We start from the raw sequence: 17,516 nt of genomic DNA, 5'->3' as shown, positions 1-17,516 counted from the left end.
AGAAAGAAACGATGAGAGAGGGATGGTGGCAGAGATGATGAGAGAGGGCGGGGTCAGAGAGCTGCTGAGAGTTATGAGGTAGTTGCTGACGGAGAGGGGGAAGAAAGAAGACGTTATTTTACCGTTATGTACAAAGCATTTAAATATGTAGATATGTAAAGCAGCGTAATAACGGCCAACCAAAAAATAAGCACGAAAAAGAAAAAGAATTGTACAGATAAAAGCAGATTTAAATATTTTTTTATTACAATTTTTGAAGAAATTTTAATTAATTAATAACTTTTAATAAATAATTTCTTAATGTCAATTTTCAGTAAAAAAAATTTGGTTTTTTGTACACAACAAAGCCACAAATTGTCCATATGTAGAGTGACACCGCGTTTGATTCGAATTCAAATTTCCAATTAAATCGCATTAAAATGTAAACACTTAATTATTGTCGATTTTTTGACAAAAAATTGTGACAAAAAAATTATAATATAAGAAAAAATTGCCGAAGGATAGCTTCTTCTGGATTTTTCGAAATTGCTGTTGATAGTTAGCTTGGGTTATTGGCTGCACAAAACGGTCGGCTTTTTGGCAGCTGGTCAGCTTATGTGGATAAGAAAAGCTTAATAACGGACAGCCAAAAGAATGAATACACATACAAAAATTGGACGATAATACATAAAAAATGCCGGAATAGAAATTCTTTTGGATCTTTCCGAATGTGCCGTAAGCCGTTAGCTTGTGTTATTGAATGCACAGAACGGCCAGCCATTTGGCAGGGTAACCAGATTTAGCAGAATTGCGTTCTGTTTTGGCAATAAATTCTTGATGCTAATTTTCAAGAAAAAAGAATAGTTTTTTGTACAAAACAAAGCCACAAATTCTCTAAATGAAGAGTGACATACCGCGTTTGGTTCGAATTTAAATTCTTTATATTATATTATTATATTATAATAATTTATTCTTTTCCTGAGGGTGCTGCAACTTGAATCCACTTCAGATCTTACCGGCAAACAGCCGTGTTAATACGAAGAATTTTTTTTTGTATTGGAAATTTTTAAAAATTTTAACTTTAGAATGTAAACAAGCAGCTCAGCTGTAGTTTCATCGATAATCACGGCGGCGATATCGGGTCTCTAGGCCACTATCGATATTTGCGTCTGTGATTTTCGTTAGCGATATTCTACCATTTTGGTCACATCTTTCAGTATTCAGTTCCTTTAAAAATATTATGGTAGCGATATACCGCCGTCCTTAGTCACAGTTCCCAGTACTTAACACCTGTTAAAATATTCAGTATTTACTTTTAAATATTTTTATCTTTTAAAAATACTTAGTATTTATTGTAAAAAGTATTTTATCTCGACTCTATAAAAATATTTTTGTTTTTCATTGTTTAAAATCCCGTAAAGCCTTATATTGTAAAGGCCTCTGCCACTGCCGTTAAATACTATTCATATATATCTTACGGCTGTCTTGCTGAAATAAATTCTAAGCAGCACTCCTATTTTAATAGGCAGAGCGGTCCTACTAGTGACCAGTGAATGGCACCAAACAGAAAAGTGCCGACGCTATCCAACGGGTCCAGTGGGGCAGCAGTTCGAGTCTCAGCTCCTGCAGTAGGCCGAATAATAGAGCCACCAGCCAGCGGGTGAGTAGAAAATCGCCGATTTCCGTGTGCGCTGTTATTTGATATATTGTTTCTCACACCAGGGAAATGAGCGCAGCAGGGATGGTGTTTGCCAGCACTTCTGGAGGGTCCAGTGAAACGGAGTCAGTGTTTGCGCCAGCAGGGTGACTGCTAAGTTGCCAAATCTCTTGGCATTGCGTAGCCAGCTGGGCCGCGCTGCTACTGCCGGAGATGTAGTCTGAACTTGTGGGTACATGGAGTGTACATCTGGTAGACTCTGCAAAGTTTGGTAAAGTGGATTAGTGGTGTCGGCCATTATTTTTTGGACCTCCACAGGTAGATCTGAATCATATGTATCTAAAAGCTCTTATTCCAGGCGCAGTTTTAACCTGTTGATGCCAGTTTCGAGGTGCTCTTCTGGCGTTGGCGCTTGGAGCTCAGATGGTAGTAGGTGGCTCATAATAGCCCTTGGATGTATTAAGGCTGGAAACGGATTGTGCGAACCATGTCCCAGCGGCTGATTGCGCCGCTTCTAACTTGCCGTGACTGATGATTGACCCAATCCATTGACGACCGTCCCTGGGGTGTAAGATGCAAGAGCAAGTTCCTGCTTTTGTCGGGCATGGCTTTCTTGCTGCTCATCGTGCAACTGATCCTGCTGCCGTCTGTATCGCTCTTGTTGTTGCTGGTCAAGGCGGATTAATGTGGCACTACCTGCTGGTGATGTTCCGGTTGCTGGAGCAGTAATTGTGGCAAGGGTGTGAAATGCGTCTCAAGTTGTTTGGTGTACACAGGAAGATCCTGATTATTTGGAGTAACTAAATCTTTTAGAAGCTTTCTGGCTTCTGCATTGGGTTGTGTATAAAGGGAATTGGCGAGCCTGCCACTATCATCGTCAAGTACCTCCTTTGTACTTATACACTCATAGGATTCCCAAACCCCTTAGACTAAGATGGGATGCATACAAACTAACAAAGAGACATTTTCATTTTGAAGAAAAAAAAATCTTGTTTTTCGTATTACTTCTGAACGGGAAAATGATTTTAAGCAAACAAAACATTTATCGCCACCTTATCCAGCAGCTCTAAATTTTCCCTTTCAATTCTGCGGATATATAATAGTTCTCTTCGGACGCTCTCTTGCGCGCTTCGACGGGTAAAAATTTTAAAAAATGATATCTTTGATGTTCTTTAACATATAACCTCCTGAGCTTGGAAATAGCATTTTTTTTTATTCTGAATGTCGAATAAAATTGTATCAAAATCGGACGACTATAGCTGCCAAGCGAACAATGGGAAAGTTAGTGGCAAAATAATATAAAATATTTAACCTTTGGTGGCTTTTAACATACAACATCCTACGCTTGAATATAACATTTTTTAATAAGTTTTAAATTTCGAATTAAATTTTATCAAAATCAAACGTTTATATAATCGAGGACGACTGTATAATCGATACATTTGATTTCATAAGCCACTTCTTCGTTTTCTTTTTTTTTTAACTTATATGTTGTATTGCTTTATTAAAATCGTCAAAAATATTTGTCAATTGCATTCTACGGTACAAGCTCTACATTTGAAACATGTACAGCTCATCAGACGACAAAGTAGTTTTTAGTGGTTCTCTGTTATAAAGATTCTGAGAATAAAAGACATTGGCGCGGCTAAGACCGCTAGAATGCTTATTCTAGCATTCATGATGTGACGCTCTGCGTCGCACCGAGACATACCAACTGCTTAAGGCGGTAAAAACGACGTGCCGCGCCGCACCGCCCCCGTGTGCGCGTACCTTAACTCGGACGCTACGATTGGCTTATTCGTTCGTTAGTTCATCTAAACATGATAACTGATAAGAGCAGCCAAGTAAACATGAACTTTGTACAAAACAAAGCAGCGTGCCGTACAAACGAGACATTCTCCGCCGTAATAAAATTTGAAGTCAAAACAAATCTTAAAACCAAAATAAAATTGTTTCTTCTACAAAATAAGTTACAAATGATAAGTTATAAGTTCATAAATAAATTCCAAAACGATTGGCAATTAAACGCTTATAATTTATTTGTTGTCTGGACAATTTAGTTTTATAACAACTGCTAACAGCAGCCAAGTGAACATGAACTTTGTAAGAAATATGCAAACTTTCGGAGCATATTTCTACATTTCTTTAATATTTTAAAATAATATTCCTGTAGTAGTAGTGGTTTTGTTTTGGAAAATATTTTTGATTTAATAATGAATTAATTAATTTAGAATTAAATTCCTTAATTAAATGTACGACTGAAGTTAGTATTCATGATTCACATTATTTTTACCCCAATATTGCGATCGTTCCTATGGCAGCTATATGATATAGTCGTCCGATTTTGATAAAATTTTCAAGCGTTCCCAAGCGTAGGATGTTATATGTTAAAAAAACCAAAGATAAAATTGTTTTCCTTATTTCTATGTAACCCATATGATATATACCGAAAAACGGACAGATGGACATGGTTAGATCGACTCCTGATCTAGAATATATATACTTTATGGGGTCGGAAACGCTTCCGTTTACCTGTTACACACTTTTTTAACATATAACCTCCTACTCTTGGAAATAGCATATTTTAATTAGTTCTGAAATTCGAATTTTTTTTGTCAAAATCGGACGACTATATCATATAGCTGTCATAGGAAAGATCGGAAAATGGGTGGGAGAACTATAAAAATCAAATAATATCTTTGGTGTTTTTTGACATATTATCTTATGATATTGGTAATATTATTTTTATATTTTTAAGATTTTCGAACTAAATTTAATAAAAATCGGACGACTCTAACATATAGCTGTCAGAGAAACGATCAGAGAAAAAATGAAATAACTTTTTTAAATATCAATAAAGCCAGCACAATCCTTAAAAATTTCACATGGTGTTAGTAACGTTGATTATTTCTTAAAACTGCAAGGGTATACAAACTTCGTCTTGCCGAAGTTAACTTCCATTCTTGTTTAAAATTGGTTGTCGTCGCAATATTTGATTTGAGGTTGTCAGAGCAGTATGGTTTTTAAATTGATAAAAATAATTATTTTAAGACTTTGGAATACAAATTTAACTGAAAGGTGACAAATTGCTTCAGAGTCACCGTTATGTTTCCTGTAAAAATTTGAAAACCATTTTTATTATGTAAAAGCACGTGTGTTATTTTATTCGTTTATCTAACAACAGGTAGAAACTCATTAATTTATTCTTTCAGACAGCAAAATAAATATTACTCTAAGAATTATTAGGGATTTTAAGTAAATGTTGTAACAGTTTGTGATACGCCAAGTATATTTGGTTTGCTAAACGAAGAAAATACTTTTATATCTCTTAAATTTTTAAAGATGCACATATACTTAAACTATAAAGAGAACTGGTATCTGAGCCGTGACAATGGGCATTGTTTGGGCTTACGTTTTCAATTACGAATACCATAGATTTTATTTTTGTTTGAAGCAGACGTAATGGGTCTGGTAACCGCTCGGCTTTTCGTTATGGAGTGCAAATAGTATCGATATATCCTAGAAACTCATATAATAAACTATTCTATTTAAATATTAGTTTAGATAATGTTAGAATTTATTATGATATATTTAGAAATAAAGTAATAGGGTATTGAATATATATTTAGTCAGAACATCAAAGAAGCAAAAGGCAAAATAGCTTATCCATTTTTTCTATTTGCATATCATTCTAGAGATCTTAAATCATTAAGAAATTTAAAATAAAGAAATTAAGAAATTTGAAATAATAATTTAAAAAACTATTCTTTAAATAATCTTAAATACTAGCATTTAAAACCAACTTCCACTTCCCAACTTTGAACTAAGGCCGCCAATGCCTTTGCCGAGTAAATTACCCACACGGCCGGCAACAACGTTGGTAACAGCAGCAGCTTGAGCGGCAGCAATTTTTGGTTTTGGTAAGCCCCTTGGTATGTTAGAGGTAGATTCGTCGCCAGTATCTTCTTCTTCCCCTTCTCGAATGTCGTCACAGGGTCTGAATAGGAATAATTCTTTTTATAAGTTTTTGTTTTATACAAAAGTTAACTTACTCATCTTCGCTAACATCAGGCATTGTCAAAGCACATGTCGCTTCCTCTGTCGCCATTCGCTGTGCGACTGCTTGATATGCTTTAGAGTTTAATTTATCTTCTAATACACCTTGTAATTCGAAGTCTGAATATATTTTCTAAATTTTAAAGAATATTATATTGGTTTTAGCGACATTACTAAGTACTAAGTATTTTAAAATAAAAAAAATAAAGAAGATAAATTAAGCTTTAGAGTTTAATTTATCTTCTAATACACCTTGTAATTCGAAGTCTGAATATATTTTCTAAATTTTAAAGAATATTATATTGGTTTTAGCGACATTACTAAGTACTAAGTATTTTAAAATAAAAAAAATAAAGAAATTCAAGAGGATACACCACCAAACCCAGTATAATCTCTAAGATGCGTAACAATTATTAATTGGTTTGGCAATAACACAGAAATGGGCCACATAATAAAATTATGTGCAAGAAAATCGTATGGCGCTGGACATCTTATTATTCTAAGGTCTTTGACACCTCCTTGTTATCTTAAATTCATGTATAAGAAGAAAAAATAAAGCTTAGTTTGTCTAATGCTTGTGTATTACCTTGATAATGTGAGAAATAGATGAAACTTGAGCGTAGTGCAGAGCGTGGTCCAAACGTTCCGAAAGCCAATTACATAGCATGTTAATCTGCTGCGAGTACCACTGCTCAAAGAAATTCAGGGTCCATAAATCGTCGCCAATTTTTCCTCGTACTTGATCCATATTATTTCTAAAGAAATTTACATATCCTTGCCCGAGATCCTTTCCCGAGCTCGATACATTTGTAAAACTAAGAATCGAGCCGATTAGGCTACCTTCGTCGTATCGTGCTAATTTTGACAAAGTCGACTCTAGCACTGACATAAGTTTACCAGTTAGACCTTGTGTCATAGCTACATTCGCTTTGTCGATTTGGTCGTCAATTTTTGCATGAAATTTATACTATGTAGAACAAATATATTTAAAAGTTTTAATTTAATTTTATTTTTAAATTAATTTCTTACCAAATCAATGCCGTCAATAGTAGTCAATTTAAAGCTTTGATTTTTAGCATCTAATATCACATTGACCATAGCGCACATTTCTGAAGGTAAAATATAATCAGTTGATATGAAGGCAATGTTTTTTTTTAGCCACGACTGAAAAGACGAATCAGTTCGTTGTATACATTGCTCTATCATATCGACGGCCATCATTTTAAGACGCTGTTCTAAATGTTGTCGAAACTCTGCGTCTGGCCAGTGCAGGTCTCTTATAAACGACTGTAGAGCATCTAGTTTCCAAAATAAGTCTTCAGAGGTGGCACATCCGTTCCTAAGCAAAAAAAAAAAAGAAAATTTTGGATAAATTACATTTTTTGAGTAATTTGTTATATATGTGTGAATATGTGGCATATGTAACATAAAATAATGGTTTATTAAGAAGCATTTTCAAACAAAACATATCAACGGATATTATTTTGTTTATGCGCAGCATTTAACACAACATAACACATTGTTAGTATTTCTTACTCACCCCCTTCTTCAAGAACACAAATAAATTTTACTTTATATTTTAATAAGAAGGCCTAAAGTTCACATACCCATTTAAAAAAGTAAATTTATTTATTAGCATGCTCCCGTTTTACTTTATATATTTAAACTTAAGTGATTTCATATTAGAAAAAACATATTTGGTGTCGCGTTTGAGAAGTTTTAAAACTTGTGCGATATTTAATTTAGTAGCTAAATGCGCCATAGAGGCCGAACTTGCCGTTCTGCTGTGCATTATTTATAATTGTATATTGTGTATTTGACCAGAATCTAGAATATTGCATCACTGGATTATATATATTTATAAAATAATATATATTTCAGGCAATATATTATAATATTTATATATTACATAATATTTTAGTCTTTTAATCTTTTTAGTTTTAAATTGCATTTACATGAGATATAAGTTTTTTGATTTCACTTAGTGGTGAGTTGTCATTAAAGTAAGGCTCGGTTCTACATAAATTAGCATCCTTAAATCGCAGATTTTTTATATGACTTATGAAAGAAATAGCTTAGCAGTTTTAGTTTTAGCAACTTTAATCGCCGATCCCCAAATATTTGGAGCGAACTTAAAGGACATTGGTATGCTAGTAAGCAGAAAAATATCGAAGTTTTTTATGAACAAGTTTTTAAAAAACTTCGTTTCTTGTATTATTTTTCTCTTACTTTTTTTCCAGAAATAAAAAGAATGGTTCTTTATAATAAAAGCTATGTAAACGATAGTGTGGTAACTGTTGGACTTTGTTTACTCTCTATCTCATAAAATTGCATTCGATTTGCATTCATTTTGTTCTAAAGAGTGTATGACAAAACAAGAGAAAACGCCTTGCTGTTAGATACCCGTTATATTGCTTTAAAATAAAAAAAACGATAAAAGTTAAATACATAATGTTAAGATGACCGCTTTAAAAAAGATTTCTTTTAAAAAATTAAAAAAAAAAATAGCATTGGGCGCACGACTCTCGCCATACGAAGGTTAGTCATATACGGTTAGTTATATACAGTTAGTCATATTCGGTTCTTTTACTCTTCAACACTGGGTAAAAGATGTTCCTTCCCTTTCTTTCTTATGTGAATGTACTGTAGGACAGAATGGAGAGAGCGGTAATTAAAGCTAACTTTAACCTAATCGGAATCAATTTATTAAAAAGTAATGAAACAGAGAAATTCCTATAACTTTCTAAAATGTTCTTATTCGACAAGCTTCAGTAAAATATTCCATTAATGTAACGTGTAACATGTAACAGTAGCATGTAACATGTAGAAGGAAGCTGTCTTCAGCATTTTCGACATCCGAAAAAAATGTTTTAGTGTATAAAATTGTCACTTGCTCGGATCACTTGCCGAGTCAAACTAGCCATGATCGCTTGTGCTTCTGTCATTTGTCTGTCCGTCCGTATGAATGGTGAGATCTCGAAAACTACAAAAGCTAGACATTGGGGACTTGGCATATAGATATGTGAGCTTCTTGCGCAGTGCAGTTTGTCAGGGTGCCACGACCGGTCTAACGCCCAGAAACCGCCCAAAACGGTAGTGCCTATAGTTTTTATGCTAGAAACAATTGTATTGGTATTGGTCTTGTCAATACCTATCGATTACCTAAAAAAAAAAACCTTTCCAAGCCCATTCTAACGCCCACAATTCGCCCAAAAATCTGGTAGCCACAGCTTTCATGCTAAAAGAAATATGATTTTTTTTCTTCACCTTCCGATTGACCTAAAAAAAAGTTGGCCTCGCACACTCTAACACCCACAAACGGCCAGAACTCTTGAATTTGTCTGCTAACACAATATTATGTGTTATTGTTGAAATATCAGGTAGGTGGCGCCTTAATATCTCCCATTGTGTTTGTATATCATAATTTCTTGTTGGCTAAGTAATTTTCCTTGTTTATAAGTAGTAAGTAAACATACGTACATACGTACATCTGTAGCCTATTTAACGTATTTCTTTCTTTCTTGGCGTTGCCAGAAACATAAGCAAAAATTACAGTCTAGCGCACCCAAAATTGAAACACAAGGTAAATTTTGTACAAACTTAAATTGCTGAAAAATAATGGTTGGGCGAGAAGCCTTCGCGCTCCCATATTATAAAATAATATGTTATTCCCAATATTATGGGCGAGGAGCCTTCGCGCTCCCATATTATAAGATAATATGTTATCCCCAATATTGTAAGATAATAAGTCAAAAACGCCGAGACTATAATTTGTTTAATCTTATTTTCCTAACCCTCCCTAAGAAAGCTATATGATATGATAAAATTAAATTCGAAATTCAGAACTAATTAAAAAAATTTTTCTCCAAGCGTAGGGAATCATATGTTAGAAAACAACAAATATATATTTAACAAAAAAATGTTCGATTATACCTATGGGACGCTCGACTATAGCGTTCTTCCTTGTTATATCCCGCCAATCTTGCGAGTTTCTCGAAAAATGGTAAAACTAAAGTTTTTTATATTAAGCTGTTTAACGCCATCTAGAATTCTCAGGACCCTAAAATAAAACAAAAACACCTCTAAACGAGGTAAAAATATAGTGACGATCGCACCTTCAACAAAAAAAAAATTTTAATATCATTCGGCACGCTTCATTAAAATCAAAGAACTAAGCAATAACATATTGAGTTGCAGCGTGCCGAATGTAAAAAATATATAAAGTGTGTTTATTAAGTTGATCGTTTATTACATACCTTTCTAAAGACGTACAGCACAAGCCTGTAGCTTTAGTAGTTCACAAGTTATGGGTATACACAATTTATTTATTTGTATATTTTAACTTTTACGATTTTATTACTTTTCCTCCCAAACCATTTTATTTTTTAAGATCTTGGTATGCAATTCTTTTAGTTTTTTGCAATACCTTCGATACATCACTCGAAGCAATCGGACGATTTCTGTAGGTTTTAATTTCTTCGTCTATATATAGTAGTCACATTCGCAGAACCTCCCGGTTCGTCACTTCGCTTCGTCACTGCGTGGACTGCCGTCCACAATGATAACGTTTTGGGACAAACTGCCAAACAAAATAAAATTTAGTCTTTGAGAAGAGCCCCATAGTCTTGTTTTGTGATTTAGTTTTGAAGAGCTTCATTAGAATATACCGATACCGATAGGAATTTTCGATATCAAGGAATTGTTAATGCCATGTCGATTTCAAGTTGGTAATTTTTGTCATACATGACATCATGTCCTAATTGGCCCATCTTGATATAGTCCGCGTGTCAAACTTGTTTCAGATCAATAAATAAGTGTTGACGAGAGCAATACATTTCAGTTAAAATGGTTTTACTAATAAAACTTTAGAACACCGCAGCTTAAGGAGTAGCAAACAATCTAGCTCTAAGTACGGAGTTTACACTAAGAAAGAAAACAGAACAATTCCCGTAAGGTATTGCCTCCTGAATTTTCACATATATCTTCTTTCATATCGAAATAATTCGAATTCATATCATTTACAAATGTTGGTATGAATCCGTATAATACTTGTATAAATTCCTATATATTTTTCTTCCCGCTGAACTAGTGGTTTTTTCCAAAGGTCTTAAAACAAACGTTTTATATCTTAAGCTACTTTATACACATAAAGGATCTCCAAGATCCAAGAGTATAACTTTTAGATTAAAATGCCAATTGATTTAGAATTTAATAACGAATTTAACGCGGTATAACATTCCGTGTTTTAAACTTTTTTGCTTTGTTTAGTACACAAACATGAAATTAGTCAAAAATGGGCATCACGATCATTTCTTGCTTTAGACCATTTCTTGCTTTGTTTTGTACAAGAAATAAATGTTTTTTGTTTAAAATAGCTTCAGAAAATTGTGAAATCTTTGGCAAATAATCTTCAAAATCTAGAGTGTTCAGGATCACTGTGGTCGGCAGTCCACGTAGTGACGAAGGAGACAGGAGAGTGTACGAAGGAGACTACATATATACACGTAGAAATGAAAATCTACAGTAATCGTCCTATTGTGTTGCATAAACCAAAAAATTGCATACCAAGACTTTAAGAAAATCAATTGGTGTGGGAGAAAAAGTGGTGAAATTGTATAAGTTAAGTTAAAAGTTATAAATTTGGAAAATTTTATCTGTTTGGGACGGTAGGATAACTACGCCGGCTATTCACCTATTTGTATTCTCAATGAAAAATACGCGTCGAATGACACCTCCACTGTCAAGATCGGATGCTCCGTTCAAAAGTATGCGTTACTATTAGTTTGTCCTAAAACGGTATTTTAGAGTCCTGAAAATGAAGGATGATGTTAAACAGCTCAATATAAAAAACATTAGTTCTACCACTTTTGGAAAAACTAGCTAGTTTGGCGAGAAAACAGCTATAAATAGCTTAATTTTGTGCGTATCCAAACTCTATTTGAAGGTCCTAGAAATTTAAGATGATGTTAAACAGCTCAATAGAAGAAACTTTGATTCTACCACTTTTGAAAAAACTAGTTAGTTTGGGATGAAAATAGCTATAAATAGATAAATTTTGTAGACCCGTAACTTGTGAACTACTAAAGCTACAGGCTTATGCTATATGTCGTTAGAAAGGTATATTAAAATACTTTGTTCGATTTCCTAACATGATTTGTCAAAATACTATCGGTTAAAGATCATGACCAAAAGTTTTTGTTCCGTCATTTTTTAAACTTTTTTCCTATATCTCAAAACCGGCTTAAACGATTTCGCGCTAAGCCTTAAAGTGTTTACCCATTGACATTTCCTCACGTTTAACATGCAACACATTGTTGTAAAAGCCGCGTATTAAAATTTTTATTACATGGCTACATGTACTAGTTCAGAACCTATAACACTGCCTGTGCGTTAAACTTTTTTTTGCGTATCCATGCGAATTAAGGTGTATCTTCCACATAAGAAACTTGAACAATATTTTTTTTTATGAAAGTAGCTGAATTTAATGATTGATTTTTAACAAATAAAATTCTGATATAAAAAAAACACCTCTGAGCGAGGTCAAAATCTAGTGTCGATCGCACCTACAGCAACCCAAAGATCTGATATCAACTTTTGTGACAAAATGTATTATACGATCTAATTAATTTCATTCTTAATTTTTTTAATTCGGGTTAAACGGTTTATGTAGTAAAAGTATGATTTTATATTCATGATGTCTGTTAAGCTGTGAGGGTATGTCAACACCGGGTTGGTGAACATAGCTTTTGTTAATAGAATAATAGAAGAATACACGCACCTTTCATTTTTAAATATTGTCAATAAGCTTAACATTTTTATGTACAGTATGAAGGCTTTTTAAGATGGACAAGATTAAAATCCAATTAAGTTCACCAAAAATATAAACGTAGCTTAACATGTTTAAAAAAATCCAATATTGATAAATAAGAAGCTAGAATATATATCAAAACCAACGATTTTAATACTAATTGTAATATGTACTATGTTTGGGGATTAAAAAGCACGGAAATTTCACGAAAAGTACTATTTAGGTAAAATAAAAAAATCAACAAAATAAAATCTAAAATTCATTAATTAAGCTTATGACGAAGAAATCTTTATAGTAATAACAAATGGATGAAAAGAAATCATTTCAGGTTTAATAAAAATAAATGGTATCATCAAATAATTTGAATTTTGTTTCTTCGCCTGCAAAATCAAAAACAAGCAAGGAAGATCTCTATAATCGAGTGCCTCGACTATCAGATACTTGTTACTCTGCTAAAGAGAGGAAAAGGGAAAGGGAGATAAATAAGCAGGAATGCGATATTGTAGAGCGCTTTTACCTGCTATTTTAATATGTGGGGTATGCGGGCGGCAGACAGATTTAAGCGTTTTGAGCGTTTGTGGACGTTAGAGTGGGCGGAACACCTTTTTCAGGTCAATCGAAACGTATTGATGACACAAATGCATTTCAGTTAAAAATTTGTTTCTAGCATGAAAACTGCGACCACTACCTTAGCTGCGCAGGAAGCCCAGAAAACTGCATGCCAAGTCCTAACTTTCTAGCTCCCCTTGACTATTATATACCCGTAACTCACCTAAACAGTTAAATAAACCTTTTAACTAATGGTTCGATTTAAAGCACTTTCCGTACGCCGTATAATATCTGCATCTCATTTGAAAATTATAACTGTGGAAACTGACGGACTAAAAGACAATTGGTTGACCCCTACGATCCTTAACATAAGGACCAAGTACAAAATTCTATAATTAAATGTAGTTAAAAATATCAAAGTATTTTGGTATGCAAATTTTCACTTAAGAACGCTATAAATATAAAATAATAAACAAGGAAATCATTTTCATAATAATATATAACTTAGTATTTCTAAGTTCTACAACTTTCTAGAATGTAAGATTGGCTTACTATCTTGTGAAATGCTAATGCTGATAAGCTATAAGATCGGCAATGCTAAAAATTTGGCAGAACACAAAATGCAAAACCAAATGCACATAACTTGAAAATCTACTTCTATAAATTAATTGATTTTTTTTATTTAAAAACCTCATTTCGTCGCTGGCCGCTGTTGAATTAGATTGCTTTGGTAACTTCGGCACATAAAAATTTACTTGATCTTTTTTGCCGCTGAGTAGCATTGATGGGTTGAGAGCTGCTGTATTGAGCGCCTGGGCAGCATTGTTTAATGCTGCAGGGTTCAAAGCAGCGTTAATCCTAAAGTTTTATAGAATATAAATATAAATACAACACAAATACTGCGTTTATATGCAGAATATGAAATTCGAGCTTAATTAATATATGTACGTATGTGTGACCTTGCCAATCTGACTTCCAAAATATCTTTCAATTCGGACAGTTAACGAGTTTAATTTAATACAAAATTTATTTAAATTAACTTGCCAATTTTTTACGAATAATCTATGAATATTGTTGCAATTTGTGCATATATCTTTTATCAAATTATATTTTTTAATTTGTGTGATAATTAAATATTTAAAGCTATACTTACCCTTTACTTTCCCAGCGTTCTTTTTCAAATCCCTTATGAATCGACTGAGCTATTGAAGATTCCATCAGATCCACGTACCGCACGACTAATGGTGCGAATGTGTCTCGCAGGTGCTGATGAAAACGCCCATTCCTCAAATTATCTGAAATAAAATTTTAAATTTAATATGTAAAATATGACCAATTTAAATTATCAAAAATATTTTCTTAACAAGAAAGGAAATTAACTTTGGCCAGTCGAAGTCTGTATACCCTTGCAGTTATAAGAAATAATCAAAGATAGTCACCCATTGAGACATTTTTTTACTTCAGTGACATTAAAAAAAATTATTGCATTATTTCTGTGACCGTTTTTTTTCGATAGCTACCCTAGTCGGCTTAAGTATTTTGACAAAACAAAAGTAAAGTATACTCGTAACTTGAACGTGCATCATTTAACTTTTGGCAGCAATGGAAAAGTCATTTAAATGCCGTTTGAATGATGCACTAATACCTTTATTAACCCATTCAGAACTTATTGAAAATTCCGTACTTGTGTAAAAATCTATCTATTAAGTTTTTTCCCTCGTCTTGAAAATTTAAATTTTTTGATACTTTACTTTTGTTTTGTCAAAATACTCATGCCGACTAGTGAATATGTTGTAGTCGGAAAGACGGACATGGCTAAATCTTCTCGTCTAGTGATGCTGATCAAGAATATATATACTTTATGGGGTCGGAAACATCTTAGCCAAATTTTATACCCTTGCAGATAATATAATGATTATTCGGTAAATAAAAAAACTCGTGTATCAGGATTTTGATATACAAAACATTTTAAAATATTTCTCCCTATTTGATTAAGTATATCTCCTGGTGCTTTGATTGTGATAAACGAACGAACATGGATAAATAGACTCGGCTAGTGATCCCGATTAAGAACATACATACTTTACGGCGTCGGAAACGTCTCCTTCACCCCGCTTTAAACTTTTGGTTGAAATTTGTATACCTTCTGCAAGGGTATATCAACTATCAGATATCCCAACTAAAGGAAACAAATGGGAGATGGATTTAAAAGTAGCAAAGCGGGATTAAAAAGCGCAATCGATAGGTGTTGCCTAATTTGCGTAGTAATGCTGATAAAGAATATAGACACTATGGGGTCGAAAAAGTCTCTTTTACCGCTTTGCAAACTACCGACCCTTTGCAAGGGTATAACTAGTCGAGTGTCTCGGTAAAACAAAAGGGAGATTAAGATATAAGACAAGCAAAGCAATATTATACACCGCCACCTGTGGTATGGAACTTATTGATGCTAGAGAGATCTCAAAATTTTTGGAGTTCCTATAGTTTTCAGGATAACAGCGAATGACCCATATAGTTTTTTTAAATAATTTTTTTTAAAGAAATTCAGAAATATTAACTTACCATCAGCTCTTAAATAGTCATTTAAAATTTGAAACAATGGGAACGAATCCCATGTATCAGGAGCTTGTTCTGATAAGACTCTATCCATATCAACTGCAAAAAGAGACCAAAATATCTCCGCGTGTTCAACCAGCAAGTCGCTAAACCATGCAAAAGCCTAAAGAAAATGAATGTTTAATTATTAATTGTTGATGAAAAATGTAGAATTAATATAAGATTACAGGCAACATTTTCAAAGTACAACAGTTTTAAAAGAAATGTTAACTATATTTGCACACATAGAAGATATTTCACCAGTTCACCAAAGAATTTAGCTGTATTTGTTTAGATGAGTATGTGAAGGTTAACCTGATCATCATAACATCATAACAAAAACTAGAAAGATGTTTTTCTCAATATTTTTTTACCACTAAAAACTATTCACTAAAAATAAAACTGTAGTTTCTCTGTGTCATTTACAAATCAATTGTATAAATAAAAACTATTTACATTTAACATTTTTTCTTTTTTAGCAATTTGGGTTTTAGCAACATGGCTTACCCAATGTGCTTGTTGTTCATTTTCACTTTATTGGTTTTACATCACTAACTTAAGTGGAAGCCAGTAGCAACAACAATTTTTTGTGTAAGAAAATTCTAATTTTCTCAAGATACCTTACAACAACAATTCTTAATTAAACAAATTTTAATTTTTAAAAATGAATGCCTAAAGAACTGTTTACAATTAGGTAAGCCATATTGCTAAAATCTAAATTGCTAAAAACATTATGCAATCAAGCAAGGGAATGTAAAATATAAAAGGTAGCCTTTTCGAACAAACATAGTCACATTTCTGTCATATTTTCGTTTTTTCGTGCAATTGTCAAACGTGCGGCAAAAAAAGGGAACTAAACAGGTAAAAAAAAACACAACATTTGCACACCAGCAGATCCTTGTTTACAAATGTTGTATTAAAAATGTATAGACAGTATATTTTATGTACATATATTGTATTTCATGTTTTCAACCAAACTAAAAATTTAACACAACTTTAGAAAAATATTTAATAGTTATCACTTCCAACAATATACACAACTTTTTTTTTAGCTATTATACATTAATGGTAGGAAAGTCTGCAGCGCTGACAGTTTACGGCACATTTTCTTGCCCTCATGATAAACCTAAATACTACTTGAAAACTTACATTTAACTCAAAATGTAGTTTACATGTACTCTCTTACAAATGTTGGGTATGTGTAATGTATAACAATTTTGTTATACCCCTGCGATGAAATCTTCCCAAGACTTGTTTCGGAACGAACCGAATCGAAAATCTACAACCTAATGCTCCCACAGAAATTATAAAAAATGCTATAGGAACGTTGGGCTAATTTATAGGAAAATATTTATAGCTTCTTCATTTTTGATTATATTTTCTTCTACTCCGGTATATAAAATGTGTTTTATATATATCTCCCACCAGGAAAGATAGAAAAAAGAATTTTTAAAAGTCCATTATATTTCGTTTTGTGTAAAAAATATATGCATATTTGTCTACCATCGTTTTATATATATCTCCCACCAGGAAAGATAGAAAAAAGAATTTTTAAAAGTCCATTATATTTCGTGTTGTGTAAAAAATATATGCATATTTGTCTACCATCGTTTTCTGTTTTTTATTACAACTTAATCATGGACCCGTTCATATAAAAGAATTTTTTTAAGATTTAAACCTTTTAAACCCAATTTTTTTGTTAAATATGATTTAATAAGGACGATGAAGCGGAAACCCAGTTTAAAATAGGCACTTCATAACACACACTGTTTGAACATTTTTAATACACTGCTATAACATTGATAACAAATTACTGGTTTGATTTCTTGTTTTTCTTAGCGAGTTTTTTTTTCCAATTTGGAATGTAATGAG

The 17,516-nt window shown here is 32.9% G+C and overlaps 1 protein-coding gene and 1 long non-coding RNA gene across 10 annotated transcripts in view; one reads left to right on the top strand and one right to left on the bottom strand.

Annotated features, from left to right (window-relative positions):
• Positions 1-1,349: 1,349 nt before the first annotated feature.
• On the top strand, positions 1,350-3,566 carry LOC122817873 (uncharacterized). Of its 3 annotated transcripts, none has more exons than XR_006367447.2 (3): positions 1,364-1,639; positions 1,702-1,907; positions 1,983-3,566. It is a non-coding gene; the product is annotated as an uncharacterized LOC122817873 (long non-coding RNA). The 3 variants fall into 3 exon arrangements; XR_006367446.2 differs by having other exon boundaries at positions 1,370-1,639; positions 1,995-3,566; XR_007763883.1 differs by having other exon boundaries at positions 1,350-1,639; positions 1,702-3,566.
• Positions 3,567-4,898: 1,332 nt separating this feature from the next.
• The window catches only part of LOC108036684 (calcium-dependent secretion activator), a 68,036-nt gene continuing 55,418 nt past the window's right edge, over positions 4,899-17,516 (bottom strand). For 4 of the 7 annotated variants that reach the window (XM_017112966.3, XM_050886948.1, XM_050886950.1 and 1 more), the window contains 7 exons: positions 15,612-15,768; positions 14,203-14,344; positions 13,740-13,907; positions 6,722-7,031; positions 6,279-6,659; positions 5,689-5,825; positions 4,899-5,633 (listed from right to left, as the gene is read on the bottom strand). In XM_017112966.3, the coding sequence (XP_016968455.1) occupies positions 5,429-5,633; positions 5,689-5,825; positions 6,279-6,659; positions 6,722-7,031; positions 13,740-13,907; positions 14,203-14,344; positions 15,612-15,768 (1,500 nt within the window). In that variant the 3' untranslated portion in view covers positions 4,899-5,428. Of the gene's footprint in view, positions 5,634-5,688; positions 5,826-5,895; positions 5,973-6,278; positions 6,660-6,721; positions 7,032-13,739; positions 13,908-14,202; positions 14,345-15,611; positions 15,769-17,516 lie in introns of those variants that run through there. The other 3 variants (XM_050886949.1, XM_050886952.1, XM_050886951.1) reach the window with 2 other exon arrangements.

The sequence above is a fragment of the Drosophila biarmipes genome, chromosome 4 (assembly GCF_025231255.1).
Source record: "Drosophila biarmipes strain raj3 chromosome 4, RU_DBia_V1.1, whole genome shotgun sequence".
Lineage (NCBI taxonomy): Eukaryota > Metazoa > Arthropoda > Insecta > Diptera > Drosophilidae > Drosophila > Drosophila biarmipes.
The sequence above is the reverse complement of the archived record's forward strand: the minus strand, read 5'-3'. Positions and strand labels throughout refer to the sequence as shown.